Below are 20,886 nucleotides of genomic sequence, written 5' to 3'. Positions count from 1 at the left end.
AACGAACAAATTACCTAAAACCAACAAAAAATACACACACCTACACAAATACACACACAAAAACACCTCTTCCAAGCACCTCCCTTCTCTACATGAATTCAGGGCCTATGAAATATCTAAGGCTGACAGTTCCAAGAGAGACTGTTTCCCCCACACATAAAAAAGGACAATACATGTTGGAATGACAGTGGGTATCCTTTAGCTACCTGCAGACATAGTTTGATTACAAATCACCCAAGGCACAATGTTCCTGCTATCTCTTTTTGATCATATGTCATCTGATGGCAGTGACACAAGCTAGTGGAACATGTGCTGGTTTTCAGCTGCGTCAACACTGCACCAAGAGTAACTCAAAGAGTATTAATTCAACAGCCAGCACATGGCTAAAGGCCACACTATCTACAGCACAAATCCTCTTGGATTAGTGTCACAAACACGTCTTACCCTACATGAAATGTCTATTTCTTATTTCCTAAATGTTCAAGGGTTGAATATCCCACTTTGTCCAGAAGAGAACTACCGAAGTTCTGCACTTTTAAAATATATTTTTAATAAAAAGTAGGCAAGATGCTCCAGCAAACAACTTTGTTGTAGCACTACGAGGTGCTACTCCAATGGAGTGATAACCAACAACAAGGATTTGTTTCCTCTTGTCCCCCCGCCCATCAGTAAAATAGGGGGGCAGGAACAATCCTCAGCCACTAGAGATTCCCATCTAAAAGTTTTCAGTACATGTATTTTACTTTACACTTCACTTACTACTCATACTACTATCTTCTGCATATTATTGTAGCAAAGAGCTCTTCCACGTCCCTTGAACACCAAAACAATCTGGATCTGGCAAGTTTCTTGCTTTCGTTTTCAAAGACAAACAGCACAAAACAGATCAACTTCCTTACACTGCCTCTCCTTTCTCAAACCCCCTTCAGCAAGCGGGTACATCAACACAGGACAAGATTAGAAGCATCATGAACTTCCATCAGCTCAAACTTAAGACACTGAAGCAAAAAAGGAGAGTTGACAAAAATCCCCTCACATGTTTCCTAGGACTGCACTATTTTGGACTGAGTCATACAGACTTCTTGCAATTTGGGATATATTAAGTAAAAGCAGAAGACAGACAAGCAGATCACAGGCATGTATGACGTTTACCAGTCTAACAGGGTGGGAAGGAAGAGCCAAGGCAGAGATGGAATTGCTAAAGCTGCTCTAATTCTCCATTGCCATTTTTATTTCCACGCACAACTCAAACAGGAAGTTGCACATTGTTTCTGTAAATGGATTTCCCTTAGCCTCCCAACTCTTGGCCATGACTGATATGAAATACCGCAGTTCCACCTCTGGTAACATCCAGATGGCCTCAGAAGTCCCAGCAGCCCTTACCCCATACTGAGCCACAACCTTATCCACCTTAAACTTTTCCTAACTAAGGCAGGGCCTACTGGCAGAGGGAGCCTGGCCCACAAAGAAGCTGTGCCATAATTCAGCCCCTCCACCAGGATCACATCTCAGGCTTGTACATGCACACACCCAAAACTGAGTTCTTGACTTCATCCTGTGCAAGAGCATCTGAACACAAACATTGCAGCCTGATGGCAGGTTAAGAGACAGTAGAAGTCTTGAAGAGAAGTCTTGTGTGTAGGCTCAGACACAGGCACACCACTGTGTCCCTGCTGCTGAATGTATCATCCTACTACTGCTACAGTCAATTCATTAGACTGATAATGTGCTCAGAAATCAGCAATTTCCACTGTGCAGTTATTAGCATATTGATTAAATATGATTGCAAACACTTGGGGAGAAGCAGAGCATTAGCCACTGGAGAAAACATAGAGACTGAAGCCAGTCAAAGAAGCAGCTGGAAGTCTGCAGTTTTTAAGACCTTGTCTCTGGGATAATTGAGCCCACAGTTCAGGGAATAGGGGGCAGGGAACAAAATACTGTTTGTCACAAGAGAATGGCAGGAAAAAGAAGACTGGCCATCTCCTACTGTCACTTTAGACAGAAGTTATACATAAGCTATATAAATATTGACCATTGAAATGTTTACAGAGGAGTGCCCTGGTGAGGATGCTCCAAACACCACAGTGAGTTAAAAGCCTCTGAAAGGCACCACAGAGTTTCAAGAGGCAGCTCTTCCACACCACAGTAACACACAACACAGACATGTGCACGACTGGACACTGAGCTGGGCAGTGCTGGACAGCTAAACACACACTGAAGAGTCACTGAAAGCCTGCAAGAAACCTGAGTGCACAGAAGAGTGGTGGGGATCAATAGACCACTACCTCAATCAGGGAGGGAGGTGCTGCTGAGTTCCCCAAGAGAAAAAGGGGTACATCACAACACTTTTTAATGGGCTACAAAAAAGACAGCTGTGCAAACTTCTGTGGCCTACCTCCCCCCACTGCTTTGGTAGAATCTGGGGAGGTCAATGTACTTTTTGGATTTAAACTGTGTATATCCATTCAGCAATGCAGAGTGTGTTTAATCCCAGAAGTATACAGCTAATATAAACAACAACTACACATTTGTTTTGAGAGCTACCACGACTAAAGGAATCTCGGCAAATGGGAAGGAGGGGAAGAGTACACAGGAAAGTTATCCAAGTAAGATCTGCAGACTGCTCACAATCTGTTTTCCCAGGATGTTTGCTTAAGTCACATAATTGTTTGCAGAACCTCTGCTTTCTAAAAATGCATTTGGAAAAATTCATTCCACATTTTCTTAAATCAGTTTCTACTGATTAGATTATGCTTTTCAATATTCTCAAAGTCATTATCCAATAATGACCAGTCAGCAGTGTTCTCTTAAACATATTCTAGGCAAATGCTTCACATGAAAATCAGTATTTTAGAAGTTTTCCAAATATATTTTTTTAATGTCAGATATATTTAGTCCAAGTATTTAAGCCACCTCCAGTAGAGAGCACCTCTGAAGAAATTTTTGCATTGACTGAAGGACTACACATTAAAGCAGCTTGAGGAAATACAGCCTTAAAGTTATTGAGCTGAAAATAACATGCCTGTAACTTGGAGTTGTGGTCCCCTCACTCTCCTTTTGCTCCCATGTCTGGAGGTCTAGCAGTATGAAACAAGCTAACTGGGAATGAAGCTTGATATTCTTGCTGCCAGCCCAGGGGCACACTGCACTGCAGGAGGAGTTTGCTGCTTAAAGCAGCAAAATCCCCAGTGATTGAACTTGAATTTTGCTCAGTGAGGGCTTATGGAAACCATCCCCCGCTTCCTGAGCTTTTTGTTATTTATTCATGTGCCACAGCCTGAGCTCAGAAAAGGGAAAAACTCGTTATTTTAACCAAAGCACCATGAACACCCCCAGAAATTCTCTCCTCCCGTTTTAGCATTCAGATTCCAGAGTACCATCAAGCACAACCACTACATCATGAGTGCTTTGAAACTGTAATAGATGCAGCACATCTGAGGCCAGCTGTCATGCTACCATCAAAATAAGGCACTAGTAGACATATCTACATGTCTGAATACCATGCATAACACAAAACCAGACATGCTTAATTATCCATCAGTTTAGGGTGAGGCTAAACCAGGGATATGGAAGTGGTACGATCGCCATCCTCGGTGTGAAGAGTGGAACAAATAAAGTATGATCTGGCTCCTATCAGCTTATAGGTGATATAACCCTATCAGTGCTGGCTCTTAACATGAGATTTAGAATGCATGAGGAAACTAAATCAAAATACAGTGACACAGGTAAGAGATTAGATAGCTGAGAAAGGCTAATTTGTATCAGGTCTTTTGACTGGACTTCTGTCTTGACCTTAATGACTCATAATTACATGAGCTTAGAACATTTCTGTTATGATTTGGAGATTCTTCCATTTCACAAATGGGGATTGTCCTCAATTACTTCAGCATCTCGCTCATCACCACAGCAAGCAAAAAGTGCCATGAGATGGAGTACTGAAATAATATAGTATTTCTACCATTCTTCCACTGTCAGAAGCCATAATCTGCCAAGACACATCTGCAGGTCAACTGCATAATTTCAAGATAAGTTTCTTTCTTATTTTTAATCTAAGTTTTAACTAAAAGAAATTCAAGAACTATTTAGAGGAATACACAAATTGCTAATCCACAACAGCAAGCATCTTATTACCTCTGAGCTATGAAAGAGCAAAAAATATGTACCCTGCTCAAAAACTTCAGTTAGCACCTTTTTCAGCCTAGCTTAGGTGACAAGCCTTTTCCACAGTAGAATTCATCTTTTCTACTCCTGTACTACATCTGGCCATTATTACATCTTGCTCAGTACTTGACTTAACAACACATGTAAGAAAATCCTATAAATGGACAAAGAAGGATCAGCTTCCCAAAGATGACGTTTATCTTCTTTCCAGTCTGATAAAGGTTGATTTGTGGTTTGAAGACTTATCTTGCAACCTTATAGAACCTAGTTTTGAACACAGTTCAAAAATAATAACTTTAAATGGAAAAAATAATCCTGTAAGACATTGCAAGCAGAAATTCCTACAATCACATCAAGTATTTCAGTCATTATTCAATTTCCTTGTTTTTATATTTTCAAATGATGTCCCAACTGACTTTTCCTGAAGCAATTATATGCTTTATTATTTCCATCATGACCCCTCTCAACTCTATGGTCCCCATCCTACTCGTTCTTACTTTATATTTAGAAGCCTAATATCTTTTAATCATACACTTGCTGCTCCTGGTCTTGCCACACAGAGGAATTTGAGATAGCATGACAAGATCAGGTTGATTATTATTTTTCTCTTGCAAGTAAGGAGAGAGAAGCCAGTAAAGAAAGAGCAAGCCATGCTTCAGTCCTGAAGCATGAATTGTACCATTGGATCCATTGTAAGTAATCATCCTAGGACAAAGTGTGAGGGGAAGAAGCAAATGCTTTTAGGCATGAAAAGGTGAAGTTATATTAAACATTAGCACTCATACAAGGATACATTCATTAAGAAGTCACAGCTACTCAGCAGATTTTCAAAGAGGAAGCAAACAATATACAAAACCATCACAATCAATATGTGATTCTGCGGTCACATTTTTACGACCATAAGATAGAATTAGGTACAATATTAGCCAAAATTATTAAATAATATAACTATTGATTGGAGCCAGAACTTAATATTGAGAGCAAAATGACAGCTTTAGTAATCTACATTTTGGAATTGAGAAAGAGGCACACATACTTTCATGCTGGTTACATCTACATGCATAGTAAATATTCCAAATGAGAGTGACTGAAATAACAAATGATGGCCTTAGCTAATTGTCACTCCAAATGTGCTCAATTCAAAACACATTCTGTGCTTTGTCAAAAAAAAAAAAAAAAAAGCCCTATATCGAGTACAGCTTTTAAATAAACAAATTTACAGTTGTATTTCCATTATGGCCACAGTGCCCTCTCTGTGATGGCACTTGCAGCAGGGTCAGGGAAGAATTAACAATATTCTCCAGAAAAATAAGCTCTCCCAAATAAACAATGTTCAGGGTAACCTATTTAGGTCTTTAGCCATAAATTATATCATCCAACACCATTTCACATTTTTTTGTGGTACAGTAAAGGGAAACTTCCTTTTGTGGTCTGTGACTGCCCCAGAGATGCAGGGATGATGCTGGGGAAGGGATTCCCGCTGAGGCTCCAAAGCCACACAAGTATTTAGTAAGATTAACATAGTTGGATAGATTTTCACACTTCATACACACTTTTTCAAAGTTACAAAAAAAAAAATAGAAATTGTCCTAGCTCTAGAAGAGCAGCTACCAAGTAAGTTCATAGACTTCCCATGAACTAACAAAGTGTTCACTGTATATATATATAGGACCTGTAAGGGAGCTTTTACAAGACATGCATAACATATATCAATGGGTCCAAAAAGGCTACTAACAAAGAGAATAAAGTCAAACCAGCAGCAGCATAAAAAGTGGCAGTGTTATTGCTGGCTGATAAACACTAATGTGAATCATTACTTGGTTTCCACCTGCAGATCCAAGTTAACTAAGCACTTACAATGAGCCAGCAGATAACACTAAGCAATTCCTATCTGAACAGCACAAGAAGTCCAGCCACAAGCACCCAGCAGGATTTTTTCTTGTGCTTGACTGGCAGCTTCAGCGATGCTGTACAATGAATGCTGTTGCTCATCTTCTTCACAGCAAGCTTCTTGTACTTGTTTTTCCCCTCCATTTCCCCAAAAAGAGTCAGGTAAAGCACACCACTACCCAGCTGCCACAAAAACCAACATTCCAAATAGCTGCACTGAATGGCACAGGTACAACAACTGAGTAAATGCAGGTAGCTGGCTACCTGCTGTTTTGTTAGGCACAATGTTCTTATCTCATACACTGCATTTATGCAATTAAAACACTGACAGAGATAAAACTTTAATTTTATATAAACTAGGAACTATTCATATGTGAAGACTGGTGGTTTACTAAGACTTGAAACAGAAGGAAAATCAATTTCAGGTAGCAAGCTAATCAGATGCATCTGAAGAAAAAAAACAACAAGACTTCTTGGAAAGTCCAATATGTGACTTCATATCAGGTTAGTGACGCATTTCATCTGTGTGCTGTATCTTCCAGATATGAGAGGTTTTCATTAAAAAAACTGCACAAACACTGATGACTCCTTTGTTACACAAAATTGTCAAAAAGGCCTTTCAGAGTCATGCTCACAGTCCTGGATTTTTTGCTTTGATTTCAGAAAACAAGAGGCTGCATCAGGCTTCTTAATTTAGTATTTAATAAGGTATCTAGAGTTTACAGCAAAATAACCACTGAGCAGAAAGAAGGTTTTAATGGTCTAAAACACACTGAAAACTATGCATTCCTACTGTCCTTCTAGCAGACAGTGGAATGGGAATAAGCATATGAAGGAATTCATGACAGCCAATGGCTATTAAAGTAAGTAACTTTGCTCATTCCCCAAAAATATGTTCAAAACTCTGCATTCCACGGGGAGGGGGGGGGAGAAGTGTACAACAAAAGTTTCTGGTTCAGTTTCTTCTTCATCAAAGCAACTGCTCTTCCCCATTACAGAAAGGATGACATTGTGGTTGCTCTCTCATAGGTGTTCATAACTAAGTATCATGGGAGGGCTGCTTTGATTTGTTTGTTGGTAATGTGCTGGAGTTTTCTTTTTGACTGCATCAGCTAAACTGCACAGGGATTACAGACATCCTATATGCATTCATTTGTGGACATGAAAGGAATTTCTCAGCTGAATGGCTGACAAGGCAACTCTTACACATTATACTATTTTCTGAGCAATTTTTATATATACCATGTAGAAGCTGATATGCACACAGTTGACAACAATTTTCATAAGCAGACAGATAAACAGAGCAAGCACAGCACAACTCAGAGCCTTGGCCTCCATCAGGGAGCGAACAGGAAGAACAGGATGTGAGGCAAAGGCCAGAGATAACTGTCAGCACTTTATTAGGAGAGAGAACGTCACCCACGGCAAGCTTAATCTAAACAAAAGGTGCAAGTTTCTTGCCATATTTAGAGTACTTGTGGCTGCTGACAGGCACAGGCAGTCCAAGAGAACCAGACAGAAGACATTATTTTTCTAATGTATACAACATTAGATGTTGCACTAGTTCCTGCTGATTCTTTTGGTCTCTCCACACACTTCTGGATGTGTGGAAAGTTTGGATGGAAGTGGAGCTTACAGTCTTTCTAGATATGTGATAGCAGCTTCTCCCCTGACTTCGTCATTAGCTCCCCCCCATCACCAATTAGGTCCCATAACTTATCCTATGCCTTTCAAGGATACAAAGTCAGCTTTTAGGATACATCCAGCTGCTGCAGTGTAATACCAAAAGAGTCATGGCAGAGACCCAGTGCTGCATCACATGCCAAAATAAAAAGGCTTTTTGCAGCTCCATGTACTAATCTGCCAAGCTTCAGCTTATGGCTAGCTGTTTAACATTACACTGTCACTATCAGGTAAAAGACTAACTGCAGAGACAGAAACAGACTTAAGTACTACTAGGCTACCAGAACATCACTGCTTTGCTTTTTCTTTATTTGACCAAACTAACAGAACTCCTTCAACCTCTCCCTGCAGGCTGCATGCTCCATGCCCATGTCCATCTCTGCATCCCTGTCTGCTGGACTGTCTCTGGTTTCCCTAAATCATTCTTGAACAATGCAGAGGTGACAAAAAAAAAAAAAAAAAAAGAAAAACCAAGAAGCCAGACCCAGCACTCCATATGAAATCACATCACTGCCTTTCATCTGTCAGCCACAATCTTCCCAAGGCAGCCCCACCACACTGCTTCACTTATTCAGATAGCCTTGTGGTGTTGGCTCATGCCCAGCACAGCACCCATCAGCACACCAGCTCCTTTCCAACCCATTACTACTCACATAGTCACCTCCCAGTGCATACAAATGCACGTCTGGCTCTACCCTAGGGTGTAGGGCCCTGTTCAATAAGAGTCCTGTGTACTGAAGCTGTGCCATTCAGCATATGAATCACCCTTCCTAAATCAGAGTTAGTCCCAGATTTGTTGAGGATATGCTTTATGTTCTGAATGGTCTCCAAAGAATGTTCTGAACACTGTGGGCTCCAGTACTGACCCTGCTTGTGAGTAGCAGTTAACCATTTGCTAGTTCTGGCTAATCTTCTCTCTAATTAACAGTCCTTCCCTCTAGCCCATATGTTCTTCAGGTCAGAGACAAAAGGTCAGGGGTCTAAGCACTTACTTCTTTTTAATGAGGCAACTTCAGTGCAGAAGTACCTGGACAGCTGTCCTTTGGAAGCACAGTCACCATTAAGAGAATCTGGAAAGGTCTTTTGCTCCTATCCATAAGTGTACTGAAGTACTTCACGTAATTGCTGGTTTCTAGGCATGACCATCCACATTCATCAGCAGATTTGTCACATTTTCTACCCTGTTTCTACTTCTTGGCTTTCAAACATGAATTCAACTGTGTTGTGATCATACACCACAATCCCTAAATGCAGTATCACATTAATCTGAAGCACACACACACTCTGAAAGCTCTTTCACACAAAGACTCCATCATAAACAGTCACCACTGTACCTGCACTGCCTTTTGCCTCTTCAAACTCCAGAGACGGGTTGAGCATGTAACAGCTCTTGTGCTCCTCTTCCCTATCAAACATCAGCTTGCTAGTACTTTGGAGCTCACCCCTGACAGCCTCAGAACATGTTCAGCAGGACTTCTCTGAAACCTAATCCACATCAGTCCTGACTGGTAGCTAACAGAATGGAAAAGCCTTAATATTTGGGATTGTCTATGTGTGATTCAACACAGGCTACAGCTGTAGGATTCAGAAAGCCTACAAGAAGACATCTGCGTATCTGCACTGTTGCCCTGACTTTACCTACACAACCATGCCATAGCAACATAAGGCATTTGGCTTTCTGCTTGCATACAGCACTTGAATTAGACATGCAAATAATTAGACAGGGATGGTATCAGGCAAGATTCTCTGAACTAATTCAGGGAAGTTTTTAAATTATTTTTTAGTTCTAAAACCTTATAACTTTAAATGGTAACAAAAGATGTGTGTGCATTTTTTTTAATGAGAGTGATGTTTTCAGAGTGCATTTTTTTGCAATAGTCCCTATTTCACATTACAGCAGAGCTTCAGATGCAAAAGAAAATCTTCACACTGAATGTTTAAGGGGGGCAGTGTTTCCCGGTGAAAATTATCATTTCTTTAAAAGAAATGCTTTCATTGCTTTCTTTGTGCTTGGATTTAAATACTGAGCTATTTAAAAACTGTTTATGTAGAGGGGGAAAAAAAAGGAATAGTTGCTACACACAGTGCTGCAGCTCTGACATAAACATGAGCGCTGATCTGCTACATTTTTCAGTTTTGACACAGTAAACAAAGATGCCCCTGTCAACCTCTCTCCTCTGAGAAATCTCGCTGTCCCATCTTCCTTCTCTTGAACTTTATGGAAATTAAACAGCAAAAAAATTATCTTAAAGTACACGTTTTAAGTCAACTTTCATTTCCAAGAAGAGGAGAGGAAGAGCTCTCAAGACAACCAAGAAACAGTGCTGAGTACAGAGGGACCATCACTTCCCTAGTCCTGCTGGCCGCATTACTTCTGACACAGGCCAGGATGGCACTGGGGTCTTGGCCACCTGGACACATGCTGCGTCAGGTTCAGCTTCTGTTGACCAACACCCCCCAGTCATCTTCTGCTGGGCAGCTTCCCAGATTCTTCTCCAAGCCTGGAATGCTGCATGGAGCTGTTGTAGTCCGACTGCAGTGCCGGGCACTTTGTCTTGTTGAACCTCAGACCATTAGCCTCTTCCGTTCCATCCAGCCTGTCCAGATCCCTGTTCAGAGCCTTCCTGCCCTCCAGCAGATCAACACTTCCATCCCTCTTGCTGTGTCTGCAAACTGACTGAGGGTGCTCTCAAATCCCCTCATCCAGATCACTGACTAAACAGGACCAGCCCCAATACCAAGCCCTGGGGAACACCACTGGTGACCACTGACCAGCTGGATGTAGCTCCATTCACCAACACTCCCAGGCTTGGCCATCTCTAGAGTTTTCTACCCAGCAAAGAGCCCACCCATCCAAGCCACGAGCAGCCAGTTTCTCCAGGAGATGCTGTGGGAAACGGTGTCAAAGGCTTTACCAATGTCCAGACGACACATCCACAGCATCTCGCTCATCCACTAAGTGGGTCTCCTTTGTCATGGAAGGGCATCAGGTTGGTCAAGCAGGACTTGCCTTCACAAACACATCCTGGCTGGGCCTGATTCCCTGGTTTCATGTGTCGCATGCTAGCACACAAGATGATGTGTTCCATGACCTTCCCTGGCACCGAAGTCAGGCTGACAGGCTTGTAGATCCCTGGATCCTGTATTGGGCCCTTCTTGTAGGATGGCGTCTAGCACATTTGCTAAGTTAATGTCATCAGTGAAGTCTTGATGCTCATGTTGGTGCAAAGTATACACTTACTATCTTTTTCCCCTGCAAATCCTGCCTAACAGGCTAAGTAGGATCCCTTGTACCAGAAGGGTTTTCAAACTTCTCCAGAGGAGTGACCAAGTCTCTGCTCTGCCATATTAGCACAGCTTGGAAAGGTCAAGTCAGCTTGGCAACTCTCCAGGTCAATATGAAGGATTTAAACCAAAGAGCTGAGCTCTATGTGTACAGCTCCCTGTACTGGGTATAGTAAACAATCACATGGCAGCTCACTCCAGACCCAGGCATTACAGCTTGAAAGACAATTCTAACTACAGAAAATACAGATGCAGCTGGGCAGGTTTTTGCTCTGGCTGGTATGAGAAAGCCATCCTGGAGCTGTTCACTGCCTCCACCTCAGAAAAGTGCTCTCTCACCACACTGCCATTACTCATGTGAAGCCTCTGTGTTTGTGCTCAACCAGAAACCAAAGCCAAATAATTTTTTTCCTATAAAACCAAGCACAATTTCCATTTGTAAAATTTGGCTCCAGTAACAAAACAGCACACTAGTCCATCACCTAACTTTTCATGAGTGCTTTTTCCAGTGAAGAGGATACAAAGCTAGGAAAAATACAGAATGGTTACTAATCAGGCTTAGCTATCCAGGGATTCAGCTGAGAGTCATTCTGGAAAACATGCATAGTGAACTGAAAAACAGTATGGAAACAGAAACTGTCTGGGCTCAGAAGAGCTACAGGACTTCCTTCCTTAGAAGAACTATCAAATTGTACCTTATTTCACAGATAGCTGCTCTTTTTTGTAAACCCCATAATCGAGTAATTGACCTGGCAATGCCTCAGTTCTGTGTTTCTAGACAATACTTCTTTCATGAAAAAGAATGCCATTTTGAGAATTTGCTCATCCTCATGCTTTAGTAACATGAAAATATTCACAATTGATACAGGCACAGGAAAGGAGACTCTGGAGATCCCAAAGCACTTAAAAACAGTCTATCACAGCAATTGTACAGCCGACTTAAGAAAGGCAGTTGAAGCATTTGAGCAGAAACACTTCAAAGCAAATAGCTGAGCTGGTATGTGTGCATTATCTGTATCCAGTTTAATTCTACAAAATTAGTCTGTGGAGGTTCATTTATAAGCAAGGATTAGTTTCAGGCAAGACCAACCAGCACAGAAACTACAAGGAAGTGACCTTGCTAAACACTCCTCAAAAGCTTTACAAAGCACTGATTGTTCACAGCCTTTAGCAAACAGTTCATGTATCAGGTGACTCAACAGCTTTCAGCATAGTGCCTTCAATCCAAGCAGCAAATAGTACAGTGGGCTAACACCTTTTATGCTAGTATCAAACATTTTGGCTTTTTCCATGGTTAGCCATACTAGTGGGCCAATAAGAATTTAACGATAATCGCTTCACCCACACTGCAGCTATCAACCACTTAAGAAAAGATGTGCTCAGTATAAGAGGGCATCCAATGCTTGTGAAAATCTGTACATTCAATTCTTTTTACAGCCATTTCTTAAAAGGTAGTCATAATCCCAGCATCTCTGAATACTTAACAGAAAAAAAAAAACTTATCTACAGCAATTTCATTTCCTCCTACTTTCCTGTTTCAGTGGCAGGTACTTTTTAAATACTTCACAAGCTTTTAGCATTGTTTAGTTCTCAGCACATGCTAACCTCACATGCCTTTTTGATACGTTTGTAACTAGGAGGGCCCTTCCATACACACTGGAATCTTCTCCCTGCTGACATGCTTTCGATAAAACCACTGTGCTGCCATTTCACAAAGATGTTTAGAAACCACAACTCTAAAAAAAGTTAGCAGGGCTGGGAAGGGAGACAGCAGAGACCATAAGAAGCATTTTCTTTCATGTATTTGGTCTAAGGTGTACTACCAACAGGATGCCGGTTGACCAACTAAGGTTTTTAATTCACTGCCTGCACTGAAGAATGTTTTAGGTTGCATCCTGTGCTATTTGTTTACAAAACATCTCAAAGAGACACAGGACGAAGAAGCCCAGTGAAGATCCGACTGAATTTCAGTAAGAGTATGAGAGACACTGGGCTTTTAACAACTTCCTCAAGCCCATTTCAGAACAGCAATGTAAGGGTGAAATAACTGAGTCCTGTCCCTGCCTCCACTGGCACTAACATGGCACACACCTGGTTATGCAGCAAGCCACTTCCAGATTAAACGCAGCAGACATTTTTGGCTGAGTTAGCATACAATCAGGCCAATGATCAGGTACAAGGCAGGCAGCAGCAGCAATGCTTCTCCCCACACAGAAGCAGGCAGCCAGGGTGAAGCTTCAGCCAGGGAAATACAGGCTGCCACAGAGAGGGGTAGACCTATTCTTTCCTGTCATCTATTGCCATGTCCTCACTGCAGAAACTCCAACTGCAGTCACAGTTCAAGTCAGGTCAGCTCACTCATTCAGCTGCCTTGGCTGGGAAGGAGCTTGGCTTGAGCAGGTAGTGGCAGCATGTGAACCCCTCTCCCCTTCCACACAGCACATGAAATTGTATCATGCAAGGCTATGAAAACAAATGAACTCACTGCATGTGTTAAATAAAATACCACCTCCCATATGGCACTTCTAACTGGATTTCCTTCAGAAACAGAATCCTTCTCTCTATGCCTCCCTCAAGCATAGCTTCAGATCTTGAAATGTTAATAATTAATTCCTGCTTTAAATCTAATATAATTCCAGCATTCTTGATATAGGAACTATTTTATTTTGGTCATGATCTTAATCACAAAGCATGTTTCATAAATATTAGAAAGAAAAAAGCCTTACCATTTTCTATCACAATAAAGAAGTTAACATAAACTATCCAACTCAATAATAAGAGACACAATAATGCCTCCTCCAACACTGTTAGTCCTCTATCAAAAGAGAAAGAGATTACCTGGGAGATATGGTTGATGGAGGACTCCATCCTCCGTAGCTGGGACGCTTGGATGTCCAGCAGTTGTAATACATTGTTGGCCAGTGCATTGATCTGATAAGCAACACTGGCTAGAGACTGAGTTGTGTAGGCTTTGGTCTCTTCTAATGCTTTCCTTTTATCTGGAGCCTGTAAAGCAAAACAACAAGACATCTGCTTTAGGTCAGGAAGAGGATGGGGAAAAAGGAAAGGAACAAAAAATACAACCTGTATTTGGAAGAATCTGTAATCAAGAAGGTCTGGCTGAGCAGCCAAAGTACTTGACCTGCATGAGATTTTAAAAAATCTCAATCATACAGAGACGAGAAAGTATTTGAAAAATATTTAACAATAATAAATTTAGATGCCAAGAAACAATTCATTCAGTAGGAAAAACAACACTACCATGATTTGTTGGAGTCGATTTTCTAAAGCCTGTAAAATCCCTCATTTCTCAAAAAGCCTCCAAATCCCCTGAATGACCACTGAAATGCTCCTTTTGCCATTTCTTATGAGGTCATGCAGCCCAGGCTAATTAAGACAGAAAAATATTTTCCCACAGTTGAGTGTCCCCTATTCCACATGCCATCTACAAAGCCCACCCTCCAGCTATGCTGGCTACTACTCCCACAGACCAGGAGAAGAGCGAGTAGAACATCAGGATGGCACAAAGGCCTCCTGCCTACAGGAGTACTTATGAAATTACCCTTCCTCACACAAAAGCTTAATAAACTTTCCTTGACAGCTGAGAAAGTTCATCACTGACTGAGAAGACATACATATTTTGAGGTATCAGAAGGGAATATATGCTTTCCCCTGAAGGGCAAAAATATAGGGAAAGGGTAACCTTCCCACTGAAATCACACCTTCCTAAGGTAAAGTCCTCAATCTGTCCTTAGGGATGGCTATAGTCAGAGGGCAGGTTACTGCCCAAGATCAGGAACTGTTTACATGACTCGACTTGCATGGCCCAAGGAAGTCCCTCCTCTCTGACAGGATGGGAGATATCAACACAACCTCTATCATGAAAACACAAAGAACCCCTTGTGAAGTACTCCCTGTATCACACCTTAGGAGATGGCAGTGGAGGCCATGTATTTCATGTTACCCAACTTGCAAACTGCAGCTATCCAGAATTTCCTTCCACTTGCAAGAGAGATGCACCACATAAGGAAGAGTTTGCGGTACACAATGACTCAGTGCTAGTTTCTTCCCAGTATCATGTATTTGTGGAACAAACAGTAGACCTCAGCAACCAATAGAAAAAGTCCATACTAATAGCCCTTTCTAATTAGACTCCTATTTTTATTGTTGATTTCTTTGAATAACACTCTACACACATTGTATGCAAGAGTTACAATGTTAAGCACAAAGCAAGGAAACAAAGACATTCCATTAGCATTCAGCTGAGCCCTATGTTTTCCCATTTCCTAACACTCATTCATTTTTAAATCCTGTCTCTTATTTTAAAGAAGAAAGCCAGAAGGAAAGTTGTTCATATACATTATAAAAGTTGCATCATTACCTAAATACTGCAATATGTTATGTTACATAACATTTTGCTCATATATTTTTTAAACACCTGTGAGTTCCCCCCAGTCCAGGAATTTTGTTCATATTCATGACTAACATTCCTAGCAATGTTTGACACTTATTAGTGACATCTGACACTTGGTTAATGCCATCCTTCAAATGGAATTCCTATACAGATGTCTTCTAAAATGTGAAGCAGCAGGAACAGTTCAATGTAATCTGCTGCCAAAAGGCATAACAGCTATTGCATGTACTAAGGACAGACTATGTAAAACTCAATTTTTTAGTATTTCCCAATGCAAAGAGAGCTACCTCTCATCTAAAAAAAAAAGTACTGACACTTCTAGCTGTCAGGAAAAGTCAGTAGAAGTCACTTAGATTCTTCAGAAAACATAACCTGCAAAACAACTACTAAGGGTTCAAGAAACAAAGTTCTGAAAGCTGGCTTTCCAAAGAGGCGTTTTAAAGTTCAATTCACAGCTAGTAGTGACTTTAGAAATATTGTCCTACTAAACTACACCCTAAAGAAAACAACTGATAATTCATACTGGAACTTCTGCCACCATGGAAAATGGTAAAAATGCAGGTAGCAGATCAGTGGTGTCTGAAATAAAAGATTTACTAAACTAGACACAACCAATAAAGCAGCAGTCAACATTAGTGTAACTTCATATAAACTTAAGTGAAGATCTGCAGCCTTTACTCAAGCAGTTTTCTTATTACAAAGTTTCAATTCAATACTATTAGGCTAAACACTAAGAGGTGACAAAGTCACAGAACTCCATGACTGAGTGTTGTCAAAGAAGAAAACTTCAGTGTATAACAAGTTTCTTTTCATCTGTAATGATTCGTTGATTAAATGTCTTGCACTCATTTGCCTAAGCACCAAACGTTTTAGTCATTTGCTCCAATTAATACTTTGGCAGTAGGATTAAATGAACACAGTTGAGATGTGGAATGCATTTCACGTCCTGTAAGATCTAGATTATGAACATTTTCAAGCCTTGCAGATAATTCAGGCAATTTCAGTTTGCAGATTAACAGTTTAGATTAGAACTAACTTGACATACAGTCTTCTGCATTATTTTAATGTGAACTGCTGGCATCCACAAGATATAAGCTAAAAGCTTCACAGACAGCAAAGACGTGAGGGTAGAGGGAGAAGCCAAGAACTGTGTGACAGAAACAGGAGGGAGCAGAGAGTTCCAATGTGCTTCAACTGTTACTTTCACATCTCTTTTTAAGCAAAAACTGAAAGCAGACTAGAAGACAGCACAGCACACTGTAATACGTAAGCACTAGTTAACTACTCAATTTTGAGACAACACAATACAAAGACTGTCACCTGACTTCTTTCCTAATGGTTCAGAATTACTTTGCAATCTAGTATTGAAAGCTTCAAAGAATTTGTTTTTTCACCAGCTGTCCTTGATATAAACAAAAATCTGATCCCCTTTAGTAGCAAAATGGATATTCTTTACAGAACATCATAGCTTTTGAAGTTTCCCTCCTGTAAGCTCCCACCTGTATCCCCAGTTCACCATTACCAGCCATGTGACTATGACAAAATTGCTGTTTGAAACTGCTTTCACATAACTAGATGTAATACTAAAAAAAGTAAAAAAGAAAATCTCTCATGTAATTTAATGGTGTACATAAAGAAAGAGTTAAAACTGCATGGCACTCCACACTGCATACCATGTATTTTTGTCAAATGCAACTTGTATTATAAAGCTTCCTTGAAGAGTTTACATAAATACTATTGTAAAGTCAAAACTGGTTCTGCACCCAAGGAATTGACACAATAAAAACAGAGTAGAAGCTTAATTAATGAGTCTTCAGTTCAGTGACATGTCAAGGTCAAATGATGAGGAACCTGTCCATCACTCTACAGCTGATCCCTACAAGTCACATCTTCCCCCCTCCAAACTGCCACCCACACAGGCACATCCCCACAACACTGTGTGTGCATTGTTCAAGCCCTCCCATCTCTCTCTCTCAGCAATTCCCACGATGTGCCAGTTCATACAGCACACAACTGCACGTACAGGCTCCCTCCACAAATCTCATCAGCTCACACTGCAAATCATCTTCAGAAGTCAAACTTTCCCCTGCAAACACACAAGTCCATACCCCTACTGTCCAACCTCTCTTCTCCCTCTTAACTTCAGTTCCATTCGCTGTGCTTGAAACTCCCTGTAAATTCCCCACGAGAACAACTGGTTCCATTTGACAAAGGTCAGAAAGCAGTTTATCAGATCACACCAAAGCTGGCTGGCCTAGCAAAAACAAATCAAAATGCCTCCTTAGTATGTGGCATGGGTTGCTCCACATTTTTCATCTTCAAGCTGTTGGAATATGTGCAAATTCAAGCACAGAAAATCTCATCCAGTATAAACTACTAACAGAACTGCGCTAAAGTGGCCCAATAATCAGTAAGTTAAACAGAGCTCTAAAGTATTGAGTGCTCAATAGCTGTTCAGGTGCTTGGAGTTCTCTTGCTGGGCTCGATCACTCTCAGCAATCAAGCTACAGGAACAGCTTTACACTCCGTTCTATTTGCCTTTGCTGTCACTGCTTATGCACCTTTAAAATGCAACACTGCAGTACATTTGTATTTGCTTCACAAGTAAACACAAGAAAATTGTTCAGTTTTACCCTTTGGTCTTTTTGAGAAAGAATTCCACCTATCAATAGTTGATTAAAGATAAAATTAGGATTATTACAATCAGTTGCCACAGGAATTCAGCAATCTCTATCATGCATCACAGAATGCAACTATGCAAAGTCATCAATACATCCATTAGTTTTTTCTTTTGTTCATCTCATCATGTATCTATCTTTGGTATTTACAGAATGCCTTCTGATAACACAAGCACTTCAGTCGAGGTTTCCAAGTCCTGTTTTCTTCACTAAGGTCTTGCCATTTTAGCTCAGAGATCCGTATCAAACCTCCCAGTCAAAATTTTTATCTTATGGGCTTATGTTAACAACAACCTACAGCACCTAATTTTGCAAGTCAATAGGAAATACAGAATGGTGAAGATGTACATTCTGGAAGTGGCTTGGAGACTCCTGGACATCAGTACTTTAACCTGCCTGAGAAATACCTGGGGACAGTTCAAAGTGAAAGGAATGGATTTCTGAAAAGTGGTTTCCACACTCAGAAGACAGGAGCACACCTCCCTAGAGCAAGGGCTTGTAACATTATGTGGAACTTCAGGTATATGAGTCTGAAGTTACTGGTTCACTGATCTGATAAGGTTTTTAAGAAATCAAAGCTGGTCTTGAGGGTTTGTTACTTGTAATTGCAAAAAGCTTGGACATCTCTAAACTATTCCGAATATATGTTCTTAGACCAAGTATTTCACATCCAAATATGCTATATTAAATATAAATATGCTATATACACTACATTAGACTTTTGGCTCAGAAGCTAAATGTCATTTATGTTGAATATCATGTCCCTAGATCACTGTAAATAACTGAGGAGCTACATACTGAAATAAGTAGGTACCCCACAGATACAGGTTCTCCCTTATCTGTTTTTCATAGAACTTGTCAGACTGCTTTGCAAACACACTGCACCACAGTAGACTTTTTTGACTGTTACTGATGGTTATTACATCAGGAGTACCAGTTATAAATTAAAGAAAAGAGACACATTGGCAAGTCACAGCAGCAAGTGCAAGTTTCTATACTCTGAAGAACTTTCAGGAGCCAACTACCTACCTGGAAGCCATCCAAGAAGATCTACACAGACTGTGGTTATCAGTAGCAGATACTCAGCAGGGAGCATTCAGAGTTTTTATCATCACAGATACAGCCTTAAGGGCTGTATGATATGGCATTCCAAAGTGGTATGGGAAACTAAGGTTTCAAAATTTATGAAAGAGGTTGCTTACATTACATATGCCATGCAGGTAAAAATAAGAGTGTCAATCAGGTGTGTCAATTGTCTCCTGAAACAAGTTTACAGTACTTGTGCCATTCAGTAATTCCGTTGAAGAAATACTCCCTGCAATGCATTACGCTAGGCAATACTTCAAAGGGATGGATGATGTGCAGAGTGCATCCAAATATCCACAGAATTATATCTGGCCTGGAATTTGCCTGCCTACAAGTTGGACTGTTCTTCACTGATCAGCACCCCAATTCCTCCACAGGAAAGTGAAGCAAGCCATCAGAAGAGTTAGCTCAGAAGCTCAAACTCAACCCTTGTCCAACGTACTAAGACAAGAGATGCCCTCCCACAGCACCACAGACAAGGCTGTAGAGAGTTACTTCATCTACTGTCTTTCTTCAACTTAAGCAGATCACTATCCATATTCTTGTTACTGGAATCACTTGCACTGCCATTCATATCATTATTGTCATCAGTAAAAACAACTGTGGGAAATTTAAAAAGCAAGCATTTATGTGGGGACAAAGAACAGGAAGGGACTTAGTCCAAGTACAGCCTGTTAAAATGACAGGACCAGCCCAGCCTCCATATGAAGCAGTACTAAAGCCAAAAAGCAACACACATTCCAGACCACTGGCAAATCTCAACTAAAATTCTGCATCACAAAGATCAGTACTAAAGTTCATACAATATAAAAATGTTCAAGGGTTTTACTGAAGTGATTTTTATCATAACTTGTCATTTTGTTGTAGTTTTCTACCATTCTTGAATTTGTGTAATTTGTGCAATAAAAGCTCAAGATTTTCATTACCCCATAGCCTGCAAGCTATTAATAGCAACATATTGCAGTCACTGAACATGCCCACCTCCTGTCCAAGGCCTCTCCAGGGGGCTGGCAGTCAATCCTTCACTGACAGTGGAAACAAGAAATGGAACAGACTATTCAGCGCACTTCTCTCTTCACATAGTGAGAAGTAGTGTAAAATAGAAATATCAAAGCTCTCGATCACTTAAGTAAATAATTGTTCCAGGAGTATGGAAAAATCTGAAATCCAGGTAAGGTATAGAAGGATGCCTAACCATTAAGAGCAAGACACCTCTCACTATGGAAACCTCGAAACTAAAACCAGCATGGTTAAAATTCTTTCAAGTTCATTCAGCAAACAGTAATTCTTCACATCTACTAAGGCAGAAATCCTCAATAAACACAGCAAAGCTAGCATCTACCACTCAACTCCAGGGAATTTCCTTCCAGCATCTAAGACAAAAAACCCCACTGGTATGAAATAATACCATGTCTGTTGAATTTCTCCAGATAAGATGCAGTAGCTCAGCTATACAAAACGCAGAGAAACTGGAAGAACTTGAAATCTCTTCTCCCCAGGTAAAGATGTTGCACAATAAAGCTGGCATTCATTCAAGGCCAGAAGATGAGATGATCATCACCACCACTACACCACAATCCACAAATAAGATTTCAGTCTGCTTCTTTTTAGAAGCACTATCTTGACAAAGAACATTGACTAGTCAGCTTCTTTATCTCAAGGGTCAAGACACACACCAAATTATTG

General features: G+C 40.6%; 1 protein-coding gene across 11 annotated transcripts in view; it reads right to left on the bottom strand.

Annotated features, from left to right (window-relative positions):
• ABI1 (abl interactor 1) overlaps positions 1–20,886 on the bottom strand; it is a 77,219-nt gene that overhangs the window by 40,000 nt on the left and 16,333 nt on the right. For all 11 annotated transcript variants that reach the window (XM_053960980.1, XM_053960991.1, XM_053960915.1 and 8 more), the window contains exon 2: positions 13,861–14,028. In XM_053960980.1, coding sequence (XP_053816955.1) covers positions 13,861–14,028 — 168 coding nt within the window. The remainder of the gene's footprint in view (positions 1–13,860; positions 14,029–20,886) is intronic.

The sequence above is a fragment of the Vidua chalybeata genome, chromosome 1, assembly GCF_026979565.1.
Source record: "Vidua chalybeata isolate OUT-0048 chromosome 1, bVidCha1 merged haplotype, whole genome shotgun sequence".
In the NCBI taxonomy this organism is placed as follows: domain Eukaryota; kingdom Metazoa; phylum Chordata; class Aves; order Passeriformes; family Viduidae; genus Vidua; species Vidua chalybeata.
This window is presented reverse-complemented; position numbering and strand designations above follow the sequence as displayed.